We start from the raw sequence: 18343 nt of genomic DNA, 5'->3' as shown, positions 1-18343 counted from the left end.
CCAGCATCCACTGACATAAATCAGGGACCCAGGAGAAATGAAGAGTTTAAACAATGCAACAAACTAAAACACTATAGTTCAACAATGGCAATTGTTTGTAGTCACGTTTCAAATCGAATGTATCCTCGCAGTTAACAATGTATACTAAGAACTGGTGGGGGGGCAGTGTCATTCACAAGAAACTCTAACTCCGTGCATTCTGTCCATAACTATAATTCCACCACTCCCATGACATGAAGTTTGAGGAACATTAAGGCTTTGTAGCTTGTTGCTTGCAATGGATTTCACTGACCCTAGTATGGCATGAGGGGATCCACAAATAGCAAGAAGCAAATGAACTTAGTATATCATATAGGGAAAAGCAAGAAATTTGAGCATGATGAGGGGATAAATAGAAAAACTTTCGTGTTTGAAGACAACTGGTTTTTTATGGGAGATGCTTAGGAGTAGCTGCGATACACTGGCATGCGGAAAGCTATGGCAGTAGAAAAATTTTAGGTTATGCTAAGAGTTTTTCACACTTCACATTTCTAATGAGAACACTCTTAAGCCTTGGGATTGAGACTTCTTGCCTTGTTCTAAAAATAAAATGAATAAAAATAGCAGAAGGATTATAAAAGAAATGACAGAGGCGCCGTATGGAATAGATAATGGGAGTGAAACAGCATTGCAAGAGCTCAAGTTTCAAGATAAGAATTGGAGAAGGCTCCCCTTTGTGTAAGTGAAGACATTGCCACCATAATAACAGCTGTCACTTTAATCTGCCATGGTAAAAGGCATTGTGTTTCGGCAGCATGTCGACTTTGTCACGCCATAATCTTTCATATAATGCAAAGCTTTTTACATTGTTAAATATTGCATTAATTTAGAAGAAACGCTCAGGCATAAATTCTACACATCTTTGCAATCTGCTGATAGGTCAAATGCTCTGTTGTTGCTGATGTAAACAGGAGGACAGCAAAAATGTTGAAGTGTATTGCAATGAGGAACAGAACCAAGTGTTGGGCACCAGGGGTCTTGAACCAGGGGACTCAGGGAGAGGGACCCAGGTGCTGTACCTCCTGCACCACCAGGGCAGCTTTCAGTGGGAGGGAGCTTGCAGCCTGATCTGTGCTGTGCTGCAGCACCATCCCTGGAGATAGCATTACAGCTTGCGGGACCAGGTGTCAGGCTCCCCATACCCCAACCCATATAAATAAAAGACCAATAAGACTGGTTTGGGGTCAAAACAAGCCATGACTTTATTGAATACAGATGAAAGAGGTTTGGCTTGGGCATGGGGCAATCTAAATACTTCTGGCCCACTCGCTGGAAGTGACGCATGGTCAATCCAGGCGGGGTTCCTAAGACTTACATCCAATAGGGTGACCTCCGCAGGGACCGCTGCTTGGGGGAGTGCCTCCGACCCTGCCCCCCCCCAGGGGAGGCAGACATGGCCACTCACCCTGGATCCCTTTAACGGGATACCCCAGCATTTGGAGGGGCAGGCGGAGACTACCCTCCATCCAAAACAAATGATTGCCCCAATGCCCAACCAGTTGTGACAATTGCTATGAGGTAGGCAAAACCACTGGGTCAGTGCTGGCTAGGGAAGGAATAGGTACTGCCCCAGGTGCAGGCTGCTTAAGTGGGCAAGGGGTGGATCCGAGGGAAGCCCACCTTCGGCTCTGTCAGCTCCGCCCCCTGTCACAGTGCAAGTCCCAGCTCGCATCCCCATTTCCCAAAGCAGGGTGCAGGCTAGGATCCGGTTTCTGATAGGCGGGGTAGGGGGGCTTCTCCAGCTCCCCCGCCTATCAGGAAGGGCGTGGCAGTTCCAGTTCCCACATTAGGGGGCCCAGTGAAGCCTCTGCCATCCCGCAACACCACTGCACCAAGAGAGGTGAGTGGACTTGTCAACCAAGCTGACCCAGGTGACCCGAGGAACCAATAGGCTGGGGCTGGGCTGGCTCTATTGAATTGTTGCTCCAAGCTAGGTTTCTTAACATCAGCAACTTGTCTGCAAGGGCAGGTGCTAAACAGATGCCAATTTATACTAGGTCACGCCCACTAGCTGATCACAGAGCATGTTGAATGCTTTGCAACCTTTGGATTCCTGTCTGCCTGTTGTGGACCGTGCTGTTTGCTGGGTCTGAGATTCCTTCTGCCCATCAGTTTGATTATGGGCTTCCAGATTACTTTTTAAAATTACCTGTTGGTGCCATGAGGTGAGGATGACATTTACAGCTTTGAGGTTCCCACCAGTTTCCATAGCATATTTAGATGCAGTGGTGACTATTCCCCTCACAGAACTACAGTGCACAATGGTTGAACAATCAGTACTGTACCTCTTCCCAAGAAACTCTGGGAATTGTAGCTCCTTGAGTGGAATAGTGTCTCCTAACAACTCTCAGCACCCCTAACAAAGGACAGTTCCCAGGATTCTTTGGGGGAAGCCATGACTGTTTAAAGTGGTATGGTACTGTTTTAAATGTATAGGGCAGATGGAGCCTCAGTTTTACTCAGAATAGATGCACTGAAATTAATAAACATGGCTAAGTTTGGTCTATTAATTTCAATAGGTCTACTCTGAGTACAACATAGTTAAATACCAGCCAATTTTCTCAATATTTTTCCTGATAGGTTAGCCTGCTCCCTTCCTTTGTTCTCACAGAAAAGTCCAGCGGAGGCCCATAACATAACTGCAACATTGTCTAGGTGAGAGGGGAGCTATTTCAGAACTTCCCCTGTTTTAGTTTCATTGAAGGGTACCTGTAGCCACGAGTCATTTAATATGGCGTGAATGTCGGCTCATAAGAAGACAGGGTCGACTGCAACATCCAGTCACTTTGTGACCAAAGTTTCCTGCACATCTGCATCTGAGTTCAAATCACAGCAGAGAGGCAGACACATTCTCACCTCCACCCTGTGACCCTATGCTACATATAACCAACTTCACAGCCAGTTACACGCACACACTGTGGTAAGTGGCAGGGGACTGAATCCAGGACAGACAACAACATGCCTTCCAGGTGTCCAGACAATGGCCGGAAATTATGGGATCTGTACTTCAACAACATCTAGAGGGCACCATGTTGCCTACCCCTGGACCAAATAGCCACCTAGAGATACGCAGAAGTTGCCTTTGTCAGAGCAGAACATGTCCTTGCTGCTTCTCTCATTTGCACACTGCAACAAGACGGAGAATTGAGAAGAAAGCAGAATTTAACATGGTTGCTTAGTAAAATTAACAGCTTTTGATTAGTTCCTTATCAAGCTCTAACATATGTGTTTGTGTAATGGCTCTGTGCATTCGTGTGCCTTAGTTGAGAACTTTCCAAATTTAACAGAGCAGGATTCCAAGTCACCTGAATGTTCTGCCTCATCCGCAAGGCTAAGCTAGCAAACTGTCGTGCGGCAAACATAATATTCTAAGTCCTTTGAAAATCCCTGACCACAAACTAATATAAGCCGGAGCAATCTAACAGACACCTTCTTCCCAAATCTCGCCTCCACCTCCGCTTCTGTCTCTCTGCAAATATGTGCTTAGAAGGGAACAGGCTAACAGGTGCATAAATTCTTCTCATAAAGCATCCATTTCACAAGATGTAGCATTGATATTGGTGGCTGAAAATACACCCATACATGTTTTCCAGCCAGTTTTGATCTCTCAGATCTTGCAAGTCTGTTTTTCCTGTATGTCTCGGGTTTTATTATTATTACTGCTGAGGGATTCTTTATCTGCTCACTTCCATATGCTCAAGACAGCACAGGAAGTAGAACTCCTAAGATGTGACATTGTATGGCACAGCAGGACATGCAGGGAGAAGCCTTTTGTAAGCTTATATTTGAAGGTACATCGTCTGGCTCATTTTCCTGTGCGGTTTTTGGAGTCACAGTAGTTGTGATTAAAGCAATACTCATCACAAGGGGTAACTGCAGGCAAAGAACTGATGGGTAGGGATGCAGGAGTATTTAGATTCGGTTTGAATTTAAAGATGGACCAACCTAAGCTGCGCTTTCTGAAACAATACGCAAACTGAAACACAGCTGTACATCAAAATTTACACTTTTCTGAATTGTGCCATGCAGCCATCCAGTCAAATAATGCTTACAAAAATGCATGGTCTCTGGTCCCCCCCCCCCCCCGTTATTACAGATTGGTGGTCCGTGAGCCACAGTTTGGGAACGCCTGTACTAAACTATATGTTCGGCACATAGAATATTATAGGACAACTGGTTCTGTGATGGGCAAACCCCCTTCAGGATTCCCCTTGAATCATTACTAGCCATGCCAAGTCGCAACAAAGAGAACTATCATGGCTTTGCCATTAGGCTACCCAGTGGCCTATCAGTGTTACAGTTCATCAACTGTTGGTGGCTCTTGCCAGTGTAGCTGTTGTGCCAGATGAGTGGGTTAGGCTAATGATGATTTTTTTAAATACTTTCATTTTGCTAAAGGCTTTTAAATTCTAAATCATTGTCCAGATCCAGTTCCCATCCCTTGGGCTAAAGGGAACCTTCACTGCATAAGTTGTTCAACCTATTTCTAGGTTAAAATACAAATGTCATTAATGAGTCACTTTATGATTTATTTTGCAGGTGTCTATTCATTAGTGGATGATGATCCAAAGAACTGCTGTAATATTTTGGAGGTCCCGAGCAACAAAGATGCTAGGTTGGCCTCAACTAGGGCCAGGGCTTTCTCGGTATTGGCACCGACTTGGTGGAACAGTCTATCACAAGAGACCAGGGCCCTGCGGGATTTGGCATCTTTCTGCAGGGCCTGCAAGACGGAGCTGTTCCACCTGGCCTTTGGGTTGGTTTCTGTTTGATCGTTATGCTTCATTCTTTTATTGGTGGGCTATTTGGAAATGAGACTGCAGTTTTAATTTTGAATTTTTGAATTTGTATTTTAATCTGTATTTTAAATTGATTGTTTTTATGTTTTTGCTGTGATTTTAATTAGTGTTAGCCGCCCTGAGCCCGGTTTTTGGCTGGGAAGGGCGGGGTATAAATAAAATTTATTTATTATTATTATTATTATTATTATTATTATTATTATTATTTATTACCTATTTTATTTACATATCATATCATATATGATTTATTATATTTATTATCTTAAAAATATAATACAGCCCACCCCAAAATACCATCCAAGAAAATGCATATGTATCAACAAACCAGATGATACATAGCGAGGGGCTCTAACAAAAATAGCTCAACTGTCAAAGGCTAAGAAGAAGATGTGAATTTTCAATGTCTGAGAGACTGTGCCTGATGCTCCTCTATAAGGGGAGAGTTCCATAGTTTTGGGGACCCATTAAGGGGGGTTGCATTTCGGAGGAAGATGGCACCACAAGACTTTATGTAGGTTGCAACATCCTACAGGTTGCAATCATTATTCATTATGCACATAAGATATGCTTGGCTTTTCATTCTCAATTATCCATGAAAGAATCATTGGCTACAAACAATTACAGGCAGAATGTTGTCATGAGGTTTTAAATAAGAGCCCAATGCCATAACAGAAGGAAGAAAAACGGGTATGAAATTTACGGACCGATGCTGCATTCCGTTCTTTAATTTACAAGAAGGCTAATAATCCTTTAAAATCCCACTACTAGCAAAAATCCTAAATCTGCCAGTCATTTTAATCCTTTTCACAAGGAGCAAGAATTTCCATCATGAGATAACTGACCAATCGCTGAAAATATGGCTGTCACCTTAATACTTATCTGTTAATTGCAACAAGGAAATCAACTTCTGCAGCTTCTCTCCACTGATAGCCAGAATCCTCTAAACCCCTCTCCACTTTCTGTTGCTTCAAGCCCTGACTACGAGAGCAGAACAACGGGGACCAGCAACAAAACATTGCAGTCAAGTGCTGCAGTTCAGGATTCCAGCAACTTCATTCTGTTCTGAAATTGAGAGCTTTCTGCTTCCCTCTCAATTTCACCCTCACCCTGCTCTCTACTTAAGTGCCCCATCCTTTTCAGCATTTCAAGCCAGCCTCTTCCCACCTGTGCCTTCAACAAGAGAGGCCCCTCTCTAATCTACTGCAGACTCCCTTGTCACAACTATAGTCTTGCAGCAGTGTTTATGGAAGTTTATGGATGCATGCCAGTGGCTGCATTAAGGAAATGTTTCATTAGGGATGCGATGCAAAATTATCAGGATTTTCTTTACAATCATTAGGACCCTTCAGACATCCCTTTTTGTGCGGGCGGGCGGGGGGCATTCACGATTATTTGTGCTTACAATGGTATCGAGACAGTTATACATGATCCTACTTTCAATACTGTTCGTTACTGCAACAGTTTGGGGGCTCTGTTTTGTTTCCAGTCATTGCACTTCCATTAACTTCCTTGTGGAATCCTGCACATTTTGGGGCCACAGATGTTCTGGTTCATTTTTTGTCCTGCTTTGGTTGCACCACTGATGGATTGATCAGCGCATCAATGACATGTTGCAGTATACCTCCCTGCCCCCCCGAAAACCCCATCAGTCTAGAGGGACCCTAAGACTATCCTAAGTGATTTAAAAATAAACTCAGGTACTCTACTAGTACAACAATCACACATACACACACACAATCCCAATATACACCTTTTTGCAAAACAATTTCCCTCAATACAATGTATTTTGTTACATTATTCTCACTAACACATGCATTTGTATGTTCACTTTACCCTATTGTTTGCATTGTTGTACACATTACTAGGCTGGAAAACCACATTGCAAAATTCAGAGAAGCATGAATTTCGAAGGATGGCTGTATGTATATGTATATATATTCTCAATATATATGTACTTATATATAATATAAGCATATGTAAATATTGCGAGCTGCACCATAGCTTGTCCTCTTTTTGGTGATGTATTTCTTCTCTTCTTGGCAGTGCATAAGTGGCCACCCTAGGCAAACCACAGGTTTGGATGAGGTCCTTAAGAAATCATTCAGACCCACTGCCCTGCATTACAACATAGAACACAATTAGGGCAGTCACCAAATTAAAAAGCAGTAAGAACAATTAAAGAAATATTTGTCGACTTAGCCTGAGAGAATCCTAAGCTTACTCAATTGTCCCAATATCCATAGATTTGTATGGGGGGGGGAAGCAACACCCTGAAAGCAAGAAACATACTTCCTTTGTTTCTGATGCAGGTGTGGCAGCACACCATCTGAAGACAGGGATGGGCAATTTGTCACCCATCCTAGGTTACTGACTCCAACTCCCACCAGCCTCAGCCAGCATGGCCAGTGATCAGGGATGGTGGGAGTTGTAGCAACTTCTGGAGAGTCATACCTGGTCTCCCATACCTGCTTTTGGAGGAGATATTCCCTCTGATCATCATGAGGACTTTGGTGTTGAACTAAGAACAAGCGTCAGAGAATGCTCCCCCCCCCCCTCTCCCAACCTCTTTTTGTTTTCATGCAATGTCTTTCAGAATGCAAGCCTGAGAGCAGGGCCTGTATGTCACTAAACCCTAGTAAGCTGATTTGGGAGCTTTTGCCGGAGCTGAAGGGGAAGTGGGCTGAGAAGGCCCTAAATCAGGGGGGGGGGGGTTGCTGACCAGTGTGATGCCCCTCAGATACTGCAGACTCCTATCACCCCTCGGACCACACGGCAGCTGCTGGGACGCAAAGATATGGGAAATCCGAAACATCTGGCGGGCACCACCTTGGCTACGCCTGCTTTCAATTACATATACCGTATACTGTACATTATGGGAAACAGGAAAGGGAGGGATGTCTCATTTAAGATGGTGCTTGCTCACTGCAGGTTTTTTATTATTTATAATGTGCTGCATATGTATTAAATTAATCTGTTGCCTGCTCGGTTGATGATGATCAGCGGCGCCCTTTCAATGCAAAGTTTCAAAATCGAGGAATCTGAAACGCTGCATCCCCCCCCCCCCAGCATCCTATGCACTCCTACACGTACCAATGCAAGTCTTTCTCTCTCCTCCTCCACCCCCAGCAACTTTTCCTGGGATTTGCCCGCAGCGAGCAAATCCTCGGAGCCCCTCCTCCAAGCGACTCATCGATTAACTTGCACCTCGGAAGGAGCCGGGGCTAAGCTTTCTCCCGCCCCCGAGAAACCGGGCTTGTGTGTGTGTGTGTGTGTCCCACACCGCTCTGTCTCTCCCCTCCCCCGCCTTGTGACACGCACATTGTGCGAGTGTGTGGAGAGGGCTCTTCCCTCGCCAGCCTCTCTCTCTCTCTCTCTCTCTGCTGCTGCTGCAGTAGTCATGGCTGCGGACGGGGTGGACGAGCGATCGCCGCTGCTGTCAGCCCCCAGCTCGGGCAACGTGACGCCGACGGCCCCGCCGTATTTCCCGGACAGCAGCCCAAGAGGTAAAAACGGCGAGCCCCCCACCTTGCTGCCCGCACCCCAATCTCCAGGTTCCCTTTTCTACCCCAGGGAGGGAGTTTTATTATTATTTATTAACACATATAATTACTTGCATGCACGTTTGGCCCCCCAAACTCCCTCTCGCCTCGGTGCCAACTTGGGCTACCCGGGGGGTGGGGAGAGATGGGGCTTGTGCGGGTGCAGATCTGGTTCGCTGCTGGGGGAGTTTTCGGGAGCCGCCTCTGGGGTTCGTACCATTGCAAGGTCCCCCCCCCCTTTTTCTTTCTTTCCCTGCATGTTCAAGGAAAGACGGGGATTTTCTTGGGGTGGTGGAGGAATGAGTTTGCAATGTGTGTGTGTGTAGCTGCGTGTCTTTTCTCTGTGTGTCCCTCCCCTCCATCAGCCATGAGTATACGTGGTTAATGGCAAGGAAAGAATCGATCACGCAGGCTTCCGCACTCTTCGTGAGTTGAGTGGGGGGCTTTTCCTCCCCCTCTCTTTTGCTTTTAAGGTGTGTGGGGGAAGGAGCGGGGGGGGGCAGGGCAGGCATCGGCGGCCCACATGGCTCTTGTGTCCTTGAGGGAAGGTTTTCCAAGAGCCTTTCATTCATTCCGTATTGCTGCTCCCCCCTTCCAGTTCTGCTGATTCAGGGGGCTCTTCCCTAAAGGACAAGGTCAGGCACATAACCAGAGACTAGACTTTTCAGGCGGGGGGGGGGGCTCGATCTTTGATATAACATGGAAATATTCTCTCTCCATCTCCAGCCTGCTCCCCACCCTCCGCCTTTCTTGATTAAATAAAAACACACACCCATCTCGGAATTAGTAGGGAAAGGGCTGGCTTACAATGTGAGAGATAAGGAGAGGTGATAATGCAGCTCAATACATTTTATTAAAGCTTATGCAAGTGCCAAAAAGGCTCCACAAGGCTGGGATGCACCCCTCTGGCTGGGATGCAGGCTGTGTGTGGTTTCTGATACCGATATTTAGCAAGCTGAATCTGACACTTGTGCCCTTTGACCTGGAAGCACTTGCTCCCCTTCTTTAGGTACATGGGGCTTACCTGATTCTCATTTGCACTCTTCATATGCCCATGAAACTCATTTTGATCACCACTCTGTATGTGGAGATCAGCTATTGAAAATAGGTTCTGATGCGCAAGGATTTCCCTTTCCTTCTCTCTTTATCTCACCCATGCCCTTACACTTTTTATGATGGTGTGTGTTGGTGATTGTGATGCAGACAAATAGATGGTTTAAATCACAGCTGACATTGATTTGCATAACTTGATGGCTAGCTGTATCCTTAAGAGTGGTGAATAGGGAGTAGGATTCGTTTAGGCCTCACCAGATGATATGTCAACAGGAAGGGTTAAGGACCTAGTAGATCCAGGCCTCTGGTTCTGCCTGTTAGTTACTGCCATGTCAGGGATGGGGAAGATGTTGTTAGACCATAGCTCCCATCATCCCTGACCACTCTCCAGGCTGACTAGGGCAGATGGGAACTGTAGTCCAACAACAACTGGAGGGCCAAAGAGTCCTCAGCCCTAATATGTCTCTCTCTCTTAAGTTCTGTAACAACAGCTAAAGTTCTGTTGTTTGGTAGGCTCTGGTTTGAATGGTGTTTTGTGAATTTTTTTATTTAGTTGTAAGGCAGACTTGGAGCAGAATGAGTATAATGTTTGAAAATACATGTGACTGCTTAATGAGATAAGGGGTTAAGCCATAAGAAACAGTTAAATTCAGGTACTGTAGCCAACAGGGTGGATTGATTTGCAATCAAACTTCAGTCATAAATCAGCAAGAAAAACTGCCACTTTCAAGTTGTTGTTTTTTAAATTAAGGCTCCCATCTGCACTATGCATTTAAATCATTTGGCTTCCCCCAAAGAATCCTGGGAACTGTTAAGGGTGCTGGAAGTTGTTTGGAGATCCCTATTCTTCTCTCATTTTCCAGAGTTCCTTGGGAAGGGGGAAAGATTGTTAACCCACTCTGGCCATTGTAGCTCTGTGAAGGGAACAGGGGTCTCCTAACAAATTGGGTCCTCCCTCAAAGAGGGCATGTGTTGCAGTGAGACCTGGCAACCAAACCCTTGTGTTGTGGGTGGGAATGTTTGGATAGCCACAACACCCAATTGGTAGGTCCCTTGATGCTGGGTGTAATCAGACCAATGGAATGCTAGCTAAACGGATCAAGGGACCTACATAAGCCCATGAACGTGTCCCTGAGCTTCCTCTTTGGGCCATTGCATCGGAACACCCGCCCACCTCTCCCTATATTTAGGGTTTGCACTTGACCTTGCTTTGCTGCCTTGTGTTGTCTGTTGTTGGGACGGGCACGGCAGGAATTTTCCCCACTTGGCTGATTGGCTGTTGCCATTTGGGTTTCGCCTGCTGTAATGAATCAGATCTAAGTTAGGGGCTGTTCAGAGACCCCCAGTGTTTTAGGAGTTAATGGGCTCCCCAGTTTGAGTGGCGGATACCCCTTGGGAGGCAGGACATTCCGCTCTTTAAAAGGAGGGAGCAGCCGTTAGTGTGAGGAGAGTGGTGACTGGAAGGAGGGTGTGGGGCCAGGTTAGGTTTAGGTTTAGGTTAGGTTAGGATTGTTGAAGATGTGTATGTGTTGCTGAAAGGAAGAATTTACACTGTTAAGAAACTAAGCTTATGAACCATTACTGAAACCGTTATGTTCTGTAAGAAATAAAGATCTCTTGTTGTTGAGCTAAGAAAATATCGTCGTTCTTTTGGTCCAGCGAGTTATATAGGCTCTTGAGGAGGGGAACTCAGGGAAAGGACAAAACTAACCTGAAAGGCGATAGTTTGTGTCTTGGAGTTCCCTCAGGAGGGGCTAGCGGGCGGAAACCCTGGTATTGCCACAGAGTTGCTAAGAGGGCTTAGCCAACTGATATAGTGAGGGGATCTAATAAAGAGAGACCCTGAACTGTAGGCAAAGGAGAGGTTAACCCCTGAAGCCCAGAGCAGAGGATATAACCGGCCACGGCCGCTGGACAGGAAAACTCCCGTTACTAAGAAATTCCCAGATTATTAATCAAAGGGAAGGGCAATAACAGACGGTCCTCAGAGGGACAAGTGGGGTGCATTGTAATTTGACCCAGAACACCTGATTAAAAATTCACTTAGTAACGAGGGGAGAGTCTGAAGTGGAGGTTCGTCGCACCTGCCGCGTAGCAAATCGTCACAACTTGTAAGGTTGCGGATAGGCTTTGGTTCAGGTGATAGAGGTGGCAGAACGCTCTGGCCATCCCTATGCGAAGGGTATTCCGTTAAAGGAATCCAGGGACTCAATGGTTTGGTCAACCCTGAGAGGGGTTGTGCCCATGCCTGAGTCCAGGGGGACATCTGGGTGGGGTGGTGGACTAGCCTGACCCCGGCTTTCTGCTGTTCCAGGTGTTTACCCTACGCTGACCTCTGCTGGTGCCCTGGGTCAGCGCTACCTGCCACGGTGCAGGGAGCTAGTTGAACCAGAGCCTATGCAACCACTCACTTGCTGTAATCAATAAAGTTGTGGCCTAAATTCTGCCAAAAATTTGTTTTGCCTGAATTTATTTAAGGGGGAGGTTAAAGGTCTAAACACGCAACTTTCAGCACCCTTAACAAACTACAGTTCCCAGGATTTTAGAAGGGAAGTCATGTGCTTTAAATGGGCATTGGATATGTTTTGATAATGTGTGGATCTGCCCTCAATGAGTTAATCTAACCAATTACAACATTTTAATGTACAACAGAGACTGTATCTTAAACATGCTTCTTAGGCCTCAAAACACTCTAGTAACTAGCGAGTAACCCTATTGAACACGGTGGGGCTTGTCTCTGAGGAAATGCACATAGGTTTGTGCTGTAAACAGAGTGCTTACCCCATCTAGGATTGTGGTTTTCCTATTTTGGTGGAGAAACAACTGTAACATGTTGTGATACCCATCAGAATCCCAAATCCCTTTCTCTGCTCCCTCAGTAAAAAAAGAAAAGAAAAAACTGCAAACTAGTTGAGACTCGACCAGGCCACGTTACTCATGGATAATTCAGCTCCTAGAGGCAGGGAGGTGAGGGCAAGTGAGGAAAGGGAAGGCTCTTAATCAGGCGCTTGCTAAACTTCTTAGAATCGTTAGAAGAAGGTTGTAGAACCCTGGGTGCAAAATACAGATCTAAGAGAATGTACTTCTTTTTTGTATTGCTCTTTCCTTTTCTTATTTAATTTCCACCCTGCCTCCCTGATCTCATTCACATCACATCAACACAAAGCAGCTAGCAATCCAAACCTTTTGTTCATTGCAGCGCATGTAGTTTTGCTCATGTGCTCCTATCTACTTAGAGGCAGATAAAGCCCCAAATTTCTAACAGAAGCAAGGACTAGTAGTTATTGGTCAGAGCATTTTATTGTCAGGAGATAAAATGGGAACATCCTTTGTTGTATGGATACAGAGAATATATTATATCATTGGAAAATGGAGCACACTGAAGAGTTTGTTTAGGTAAAGAGCATGGAAATATGGCAGATTATGTAGGTGAGCACTGAGGATGTTTTTCTAGTGATATATTGGAAAGGGACATAGCTCAGTGGTAGAGCATCTAATGTGCATACTGAAGGTCTCTGTTTCAATCCCTGACATTTCCAGTTAGGGCCTGGAGAAGTGAACCCCTCGAGAGCCCCTGCCAATCAGTGTGGACCAGTAGTTTCCAATTATCTAAGTGCAGGCACTGACAAACAAACAAACAAACAAACAAACTATAACCTGAAATGGTGGGAGAGAGCTGGAAAGTTTTCGAGGCTCAAAAGGAGACCCTCTCCAAAGCCCGAAGAGGACGCCAGTGAGTCAAAAGTCCAGAAAAGAAGACTCCCAAGGACTCAAAAATTGCATGTGGGAGCTCTCGCTGTTACCCAGATCTATTGAATTCAGTGGGGCTTACTCCTGGGTAAGTGGAGTTAGAATTGCAGCCTACATTGGCAGCCATCACCACAGCTTGTGATAGCAAAATTCCCTATTTTTCACCATGAGCTATGTGAAAATGTTGATTAACAAAAATGCAGTTCCTCAGCTTCATTGGATGACCTCAGGTTCTAATACTATGAAAGGGAGAGAGAAGAAAACATCTATTTACTTTTTCCACACCAGGCATAATTTTTTTAATGTTTCTGTAATATTCCCTCATAGGAGAGATTATTCAGGCCCCTGATCATTTTGCTTGTCCTTTTTTAAATCAAGCCCATAATAAGGAAATAGGACATGGCCTCTTGATATAGCATATGACCTCTTAGTGCCTCGTTTAAAATGCTTGACCTCAAATATATATTTTTCCATGAATATTTATTTTTACAGGAAGGCACCTTTGTGTTTGATTGAAGGCCTGAGATTCGGTTAACAGATGATGACTGCTGAACCATCTATTAGCACCACAAGAGCAAGCCTGCATGAGCCTGGGCTCACACAATTCCCTCTCCTCTGCCCTTATGGCTGGGAAGTGGGCTTCAGCCAAGTCTGGTTTCCCTTTTAATCCACCTTAGGACGCAGGCGGCGCTGTGGTCTAAACCACTGAGCCGAGGGCTTGCTGATCAGAAGGTCGGCGGTTCAAATCCCGGTGACGACGGGGTGAACTCCCGTTGCTCGGTCCCTGCTCCTGCCCACCTAGCAGTTCAAAAGCACGTCATAGGTACCACTCTGGCGGGAAGGTAAACAGTGTTTCCGTGCGCTGCTCTGGTTCACCAGAAGTGGCTTAGTCATGCTGGCCACATGACCCGGAAGCGGTCTGTGGACAAACGCCAGCTCCCTTGGCCTATAGAGCGAGATGAGCGCCGCAACCCCAGAGTCGTCTGCGACTGGACCTAACGGTTAGGGCTACCTTTGCCTTTCTTTACCTTTAACCTTAGTGTTGCATGGTAGTCACAAACCTGGTTTGAAACAAACTTTGGCTAGTTTAATAAGGCAGCATCACAATACATAGTTTGATGTTGGCTTGTTATAAAACATGACAGAATTTGTCTTAAACCAGAATTCTTGGTTCAAGCATAACCCTAAACTAGGATTTTAGCACAAGTGAAAGTAACTCTGCTGAAATCCACCGTCTGCATGGAAGGAGGGAGCATGCAAGCTTGATGCTTTGCTCAGGCTTGGCAACATAATGTTGTGTATACAGTATTTATAGGTTTACTTATATTCACCAGTAGTACTGGTAAGAGAAAACAGTATTCAGATTTCATGTAATTTAGGCTGCAGTCCTAACGCCATTTACCTAGGAATAAGTTCTGAGTAGACGTGGTTAGGACTGCATTTTTCCCCAAATGAGAGATGTAGAATATATAAAGTTTTTTTTAAAAAAATAAAATAAAATAAATAAATATGGTTTAAGTCACCTAAAACATGCATTTAAAATGATGACCTTCAAAATATTTTTAGGAATTCCGGTGTCAAGTACAAAGAAAATAATGTGGAACATAATAGCACTCCAACTAAATGAGGCTGTAAACCTGCAGAATGTGATCTGGCAGCAACACAAAAGTGAACCTTCCCTATAGCGGTGCCAATTTCTGGAATGCTCTCCTTTCTGTGATTTGGGAGTGCACCCAAATTTCATTAAAAACTCATTTGTTTGCTCAGGCATTCTCTGACTAGTACATTGATTTTGCTACACTATACCATTAATGATACCCATAACACTTCTTCGTCTTCTTCTTTTTTAAAAAAAGTGAGATGGTTTTAATACATTTTTGTTTCTATCTCTGTAAACTGCTTTGAGATTTAATTGTAATGGCAAGCTGTATAAAAAACCCTATCTAAAGATATAACCCTCACAATCTTCAACAGATAGGAAAGATGAAAGCCACACCTAGCCCATTATTCAGCTGCATATTTGGCAAGTAAATACTTGTGGTGTGGTCAAGCCAAATTGAAGTACTTGAAAAACTACAGGTGCTGAAATCCGGGCAGCTGGAAAAGTGCTAAATGTTAGCTGGATAATGCCCTTAGTGATTTCAGACAAGACATGGGGGGAAAATACATGAAGGAAGCACATGAATAAATTTTTAATACTTAGTATTTAAATAAATATAAGACAGTAACATTCAGTGTTAACAGGACATTCCCGAGCAAAGAAGTTTGTGTTGGTAAGCACTGGACACTAACATACTTCTTGTGGGAAATTGCTGTCAAACATAACTATGCATGAGTGCTAGTTAGTGCATGAAGGGGTTAAGACCAGAGAGATCTATTCCTAGACTCAGGTAGGTCATATCCCCTTACCTCTGTGAGGGAGGAAGTGAAGCTGCTTCTCTTTCTTCCTCTCTCTTACTCTCTTCCAGCCATGTAACTGATCAGGACGGATGTGTCTGAACTAGCTCCAGATTTCAGACCAAATGTCTGAAACTATATTCAGTATTTTGTATTCCTTGTTGCTTCATGGAATAACACATGAACTGGAAATTTGGAATTAGTAAGTAAAGCTTTTTAACTTACTCAACAGTGTGTGTGCTCTGTTCATTGCTAGTTAGGTAAAGAGAGGGGGCAAGAATTGTAAGCAGACTAAAAGGGATATGCAAAAGGGTTTAACAACCTATATCCCGTGCTATGCTGCTGGTTAACTCCGAGAGTGTTTCTAACACTGCTGAGGGATCTCTCACACTCTCAGAGTGTGCAGAGTCCTGTGTTTTGAAACTAGGCACCCAGCTGATACTTTTGTTAACTACTCACATGTGGGTGAGATCTTTTTCCACCTCCACATTTCTGACATATAATTACAAAGCAGCTCTTTGCTCTGGCATGAACATGAACACTAGATTCTACAGTCCTGTATCTCTTCATCTTCTAATAGTTGTCCTTTTAGGAAATGAGTTTAATGTACGTTTTTATGTTGTGAACCTATTTCAGATTTTCTTCACACTAAGCAGTTTAACAGATATTTTAAATAAATAAAAGCTATTGCCAACTTTAGAAATGGATTCCCAAATTAATTAACTTAAATGTGTGACTAAAGGATAAGAAATGATAAACAATGAAATTGATCAGAGCATATGCGCAAAACAAGGACCATGGTGCAGAGATAATAGTGAAATGTGATATAGTCATTATGAGACAGTGATGACCATCCTCCAGGGATTCTCTTCTTTAAAAGCTTACACACAGCCATGCTGGTCTAGTGAATTTGTGGGTTACAGGGGAAAAGCCTTCCTCATTAATATCAATGACAGGGGTGGAGTTTTGCGTGTATAATGAAGTGAACATGTGGTGCTGCCATTGATAATAAAGTGGGGAAGGCTGAGCACATGGTGTGGAGGTTCCTTCTGTGCAACGAGACTATAAATCTTTGGATCTGAGAAGTGATGAAGAACGTGTGAGATCTCAGATGTTGGACATCCACAAGGATCTGTGCCTTGAATCAAAATATTTGTGGTGCTGCCAAGAACTATGTGGTTTTTACTGGACAGCCTACCAGTGTAATACTTTATCTGATTGTGCATATTTTGGCTTCCCATGTAAAATCAACCCAATTCAAGAAGATCCATTTTAAGACTACTGGATCCGACTTCTACACAGAGATCATGTATAAATAACAAGTGTGTGTGTGCGTGTGTGTGTGCGCGTGCACGCTTTCTGACCATGAAGAAAGGGGAGTGTGATTCAGGAGATGGGAGAGGGTGGTGCCCCCCCCTGCGTCCTGTGTTGTTCTGAGGGTCCCCCAACCCTCTGGAGTGGGTTTCTGTGGTGCACAGGAGGACACAGTGGGACAGAAGAGGTAAGAAATGTCCATTGCATGAGTGAAAATGTGCTCAGGGAAGTTAAGATCCAAGTCAGTAGCTGGTCCAAAGAGCTTTATAACTTGACAATATATTTGAACCCATCCCTCCTACCTGCCCAGAGCTCCATCCATTACAACATCATATAGAATGGGGCTAGCTTCCGGTTTCCCTAGCTGAAGATTAGGTGTAGGATGCTAGGGGTGTTCTGTATTTAATAAATTCATGTAATTCGTGCATGAGGAATTAAAATTTGTCTTGATTTTTGTACAATTTTAAAAGCAAGCCCAAGTGACTAGCCGAAAGACTTCTTGCTAGATAGGGCTCTGCAGCCTTGCTCAGTTAATACAAAGCAATTGTGCCACATGGTTAACTGTACACAAAAGAGACACTTCAAAACAAATTATGCCGAAGAGGGAATCTGTGGGATCAGTTGAGGAGTGTTCTCATTTTTCAAAAACGAAAAGCTTGCAAATGCTTTCCTCGCCTAGATGTCAACACTTGTGTCAAGGCTGTGGTTTCTCTGTAGCCATTTCAAATTCTCCTGAGCAGTGAATGCATCTAGTGGCCTTGATTGCAGAAGCCTTGGCTCTCTGTGTCCTGATAATAAGATTGCTAATTATTTTAATGGAAGCCTGTCAGAGCTGGCATACAGATGCTAACCTGCTTCATTCCGGTATCTCCTTTTCAAAATGCTGCTGTTAGGGTAATGAGTTCTGCCTTGTCAGAAGAATGAGATTGTCCACATGCATTTTCTTTAAGCAGAGATCCTGCTGATAGTGATGTCTTCCTGCAGCTGAGCATACCTGTGTACTTCATAAGTCAGTGGAGAATAGGTGGCGATAATGGAGAACTAGTGATAACTATCTATGGCCACCAGATAGTAACAGGTAGACCATGCTATGCTTTAGGCTAATTTAATATTTTATTTGTTGGCATTTACATCTGCCACATTTTCCTCCTTTCATCAAAATGGGAATCTATAGTATCCCACTCATGTATCATATGATTCCACCTAATCAAGGACCACTTACTCTTGTTATTGCTGATTAAATTGCCGCTCTGGTGTGGTTCCAGCCTGGGTAGAATTTTGGAATACTATTCTTGAAAACTCTGGGTTCTTCTGAACATACCGGTAAGTCAAAGAAGAATATAGATGTTTCGTATCTTCCATCCTTGGCTTCATATTTGACCAAGGATAAAAATGTGCACCCATTATTTAATTGGATCTAAGATAAAAAGCAGAAGGGTTTTGGTTTTACTT

General features: G+C 44.2%; 1 protein-coding gene across 3 annotated transcripts in view; it reads left to right on the top strand.

Annotated features, from left to right (window-relative positions):
- Positions 1 to 8114: 8114 nt before the first annotated feature.
- PIP4P2 (phosphatidylinositol-4,5-bisphosphate 4-phosphatase 2) overlaps positions 8115 to 18343 on the top strand; it is a 30656-nt gene continuing 20427 nt past the window's right edge. The window contains exon 1 of one of the 3 annotated variants that reach the window (XM_033155540.1): positions 8115 to 8341. In XM_033155540.1, coding sequence (XP_033011431.1) covers positions 8236 to 8341 — 106 coding nt within the window. In that variant the 5' untranslated portion in view covers positions 8115 to 8235. The remainder of the gene's footprint in view (positions 8342 to 18343) is intronic. The other 2 variants (XM_033155542.1, XM_033155539.1) reach the window with 2 other exon arrangements.

Source organism: Lacerta agilis, chromosome 7, assembly GCF_009819535.1.
Source record: "Lacerta agilis isolate rLacAgi1 chromosome 7, rLacAgi1.pri, whole genome shotgun sequence".
Taxonomy (NCBI): Eukaryota; Metazoa; Chordata; class Lepidosauria; order Squamata; family Lacertidae; genus Lacerta; species Lacerta agilis.
The sequence above is the reverse complement of the archived record's forward strand: the minus strand, read 5'-3'. Positions and strand labels throughout refer to the sequence as shown.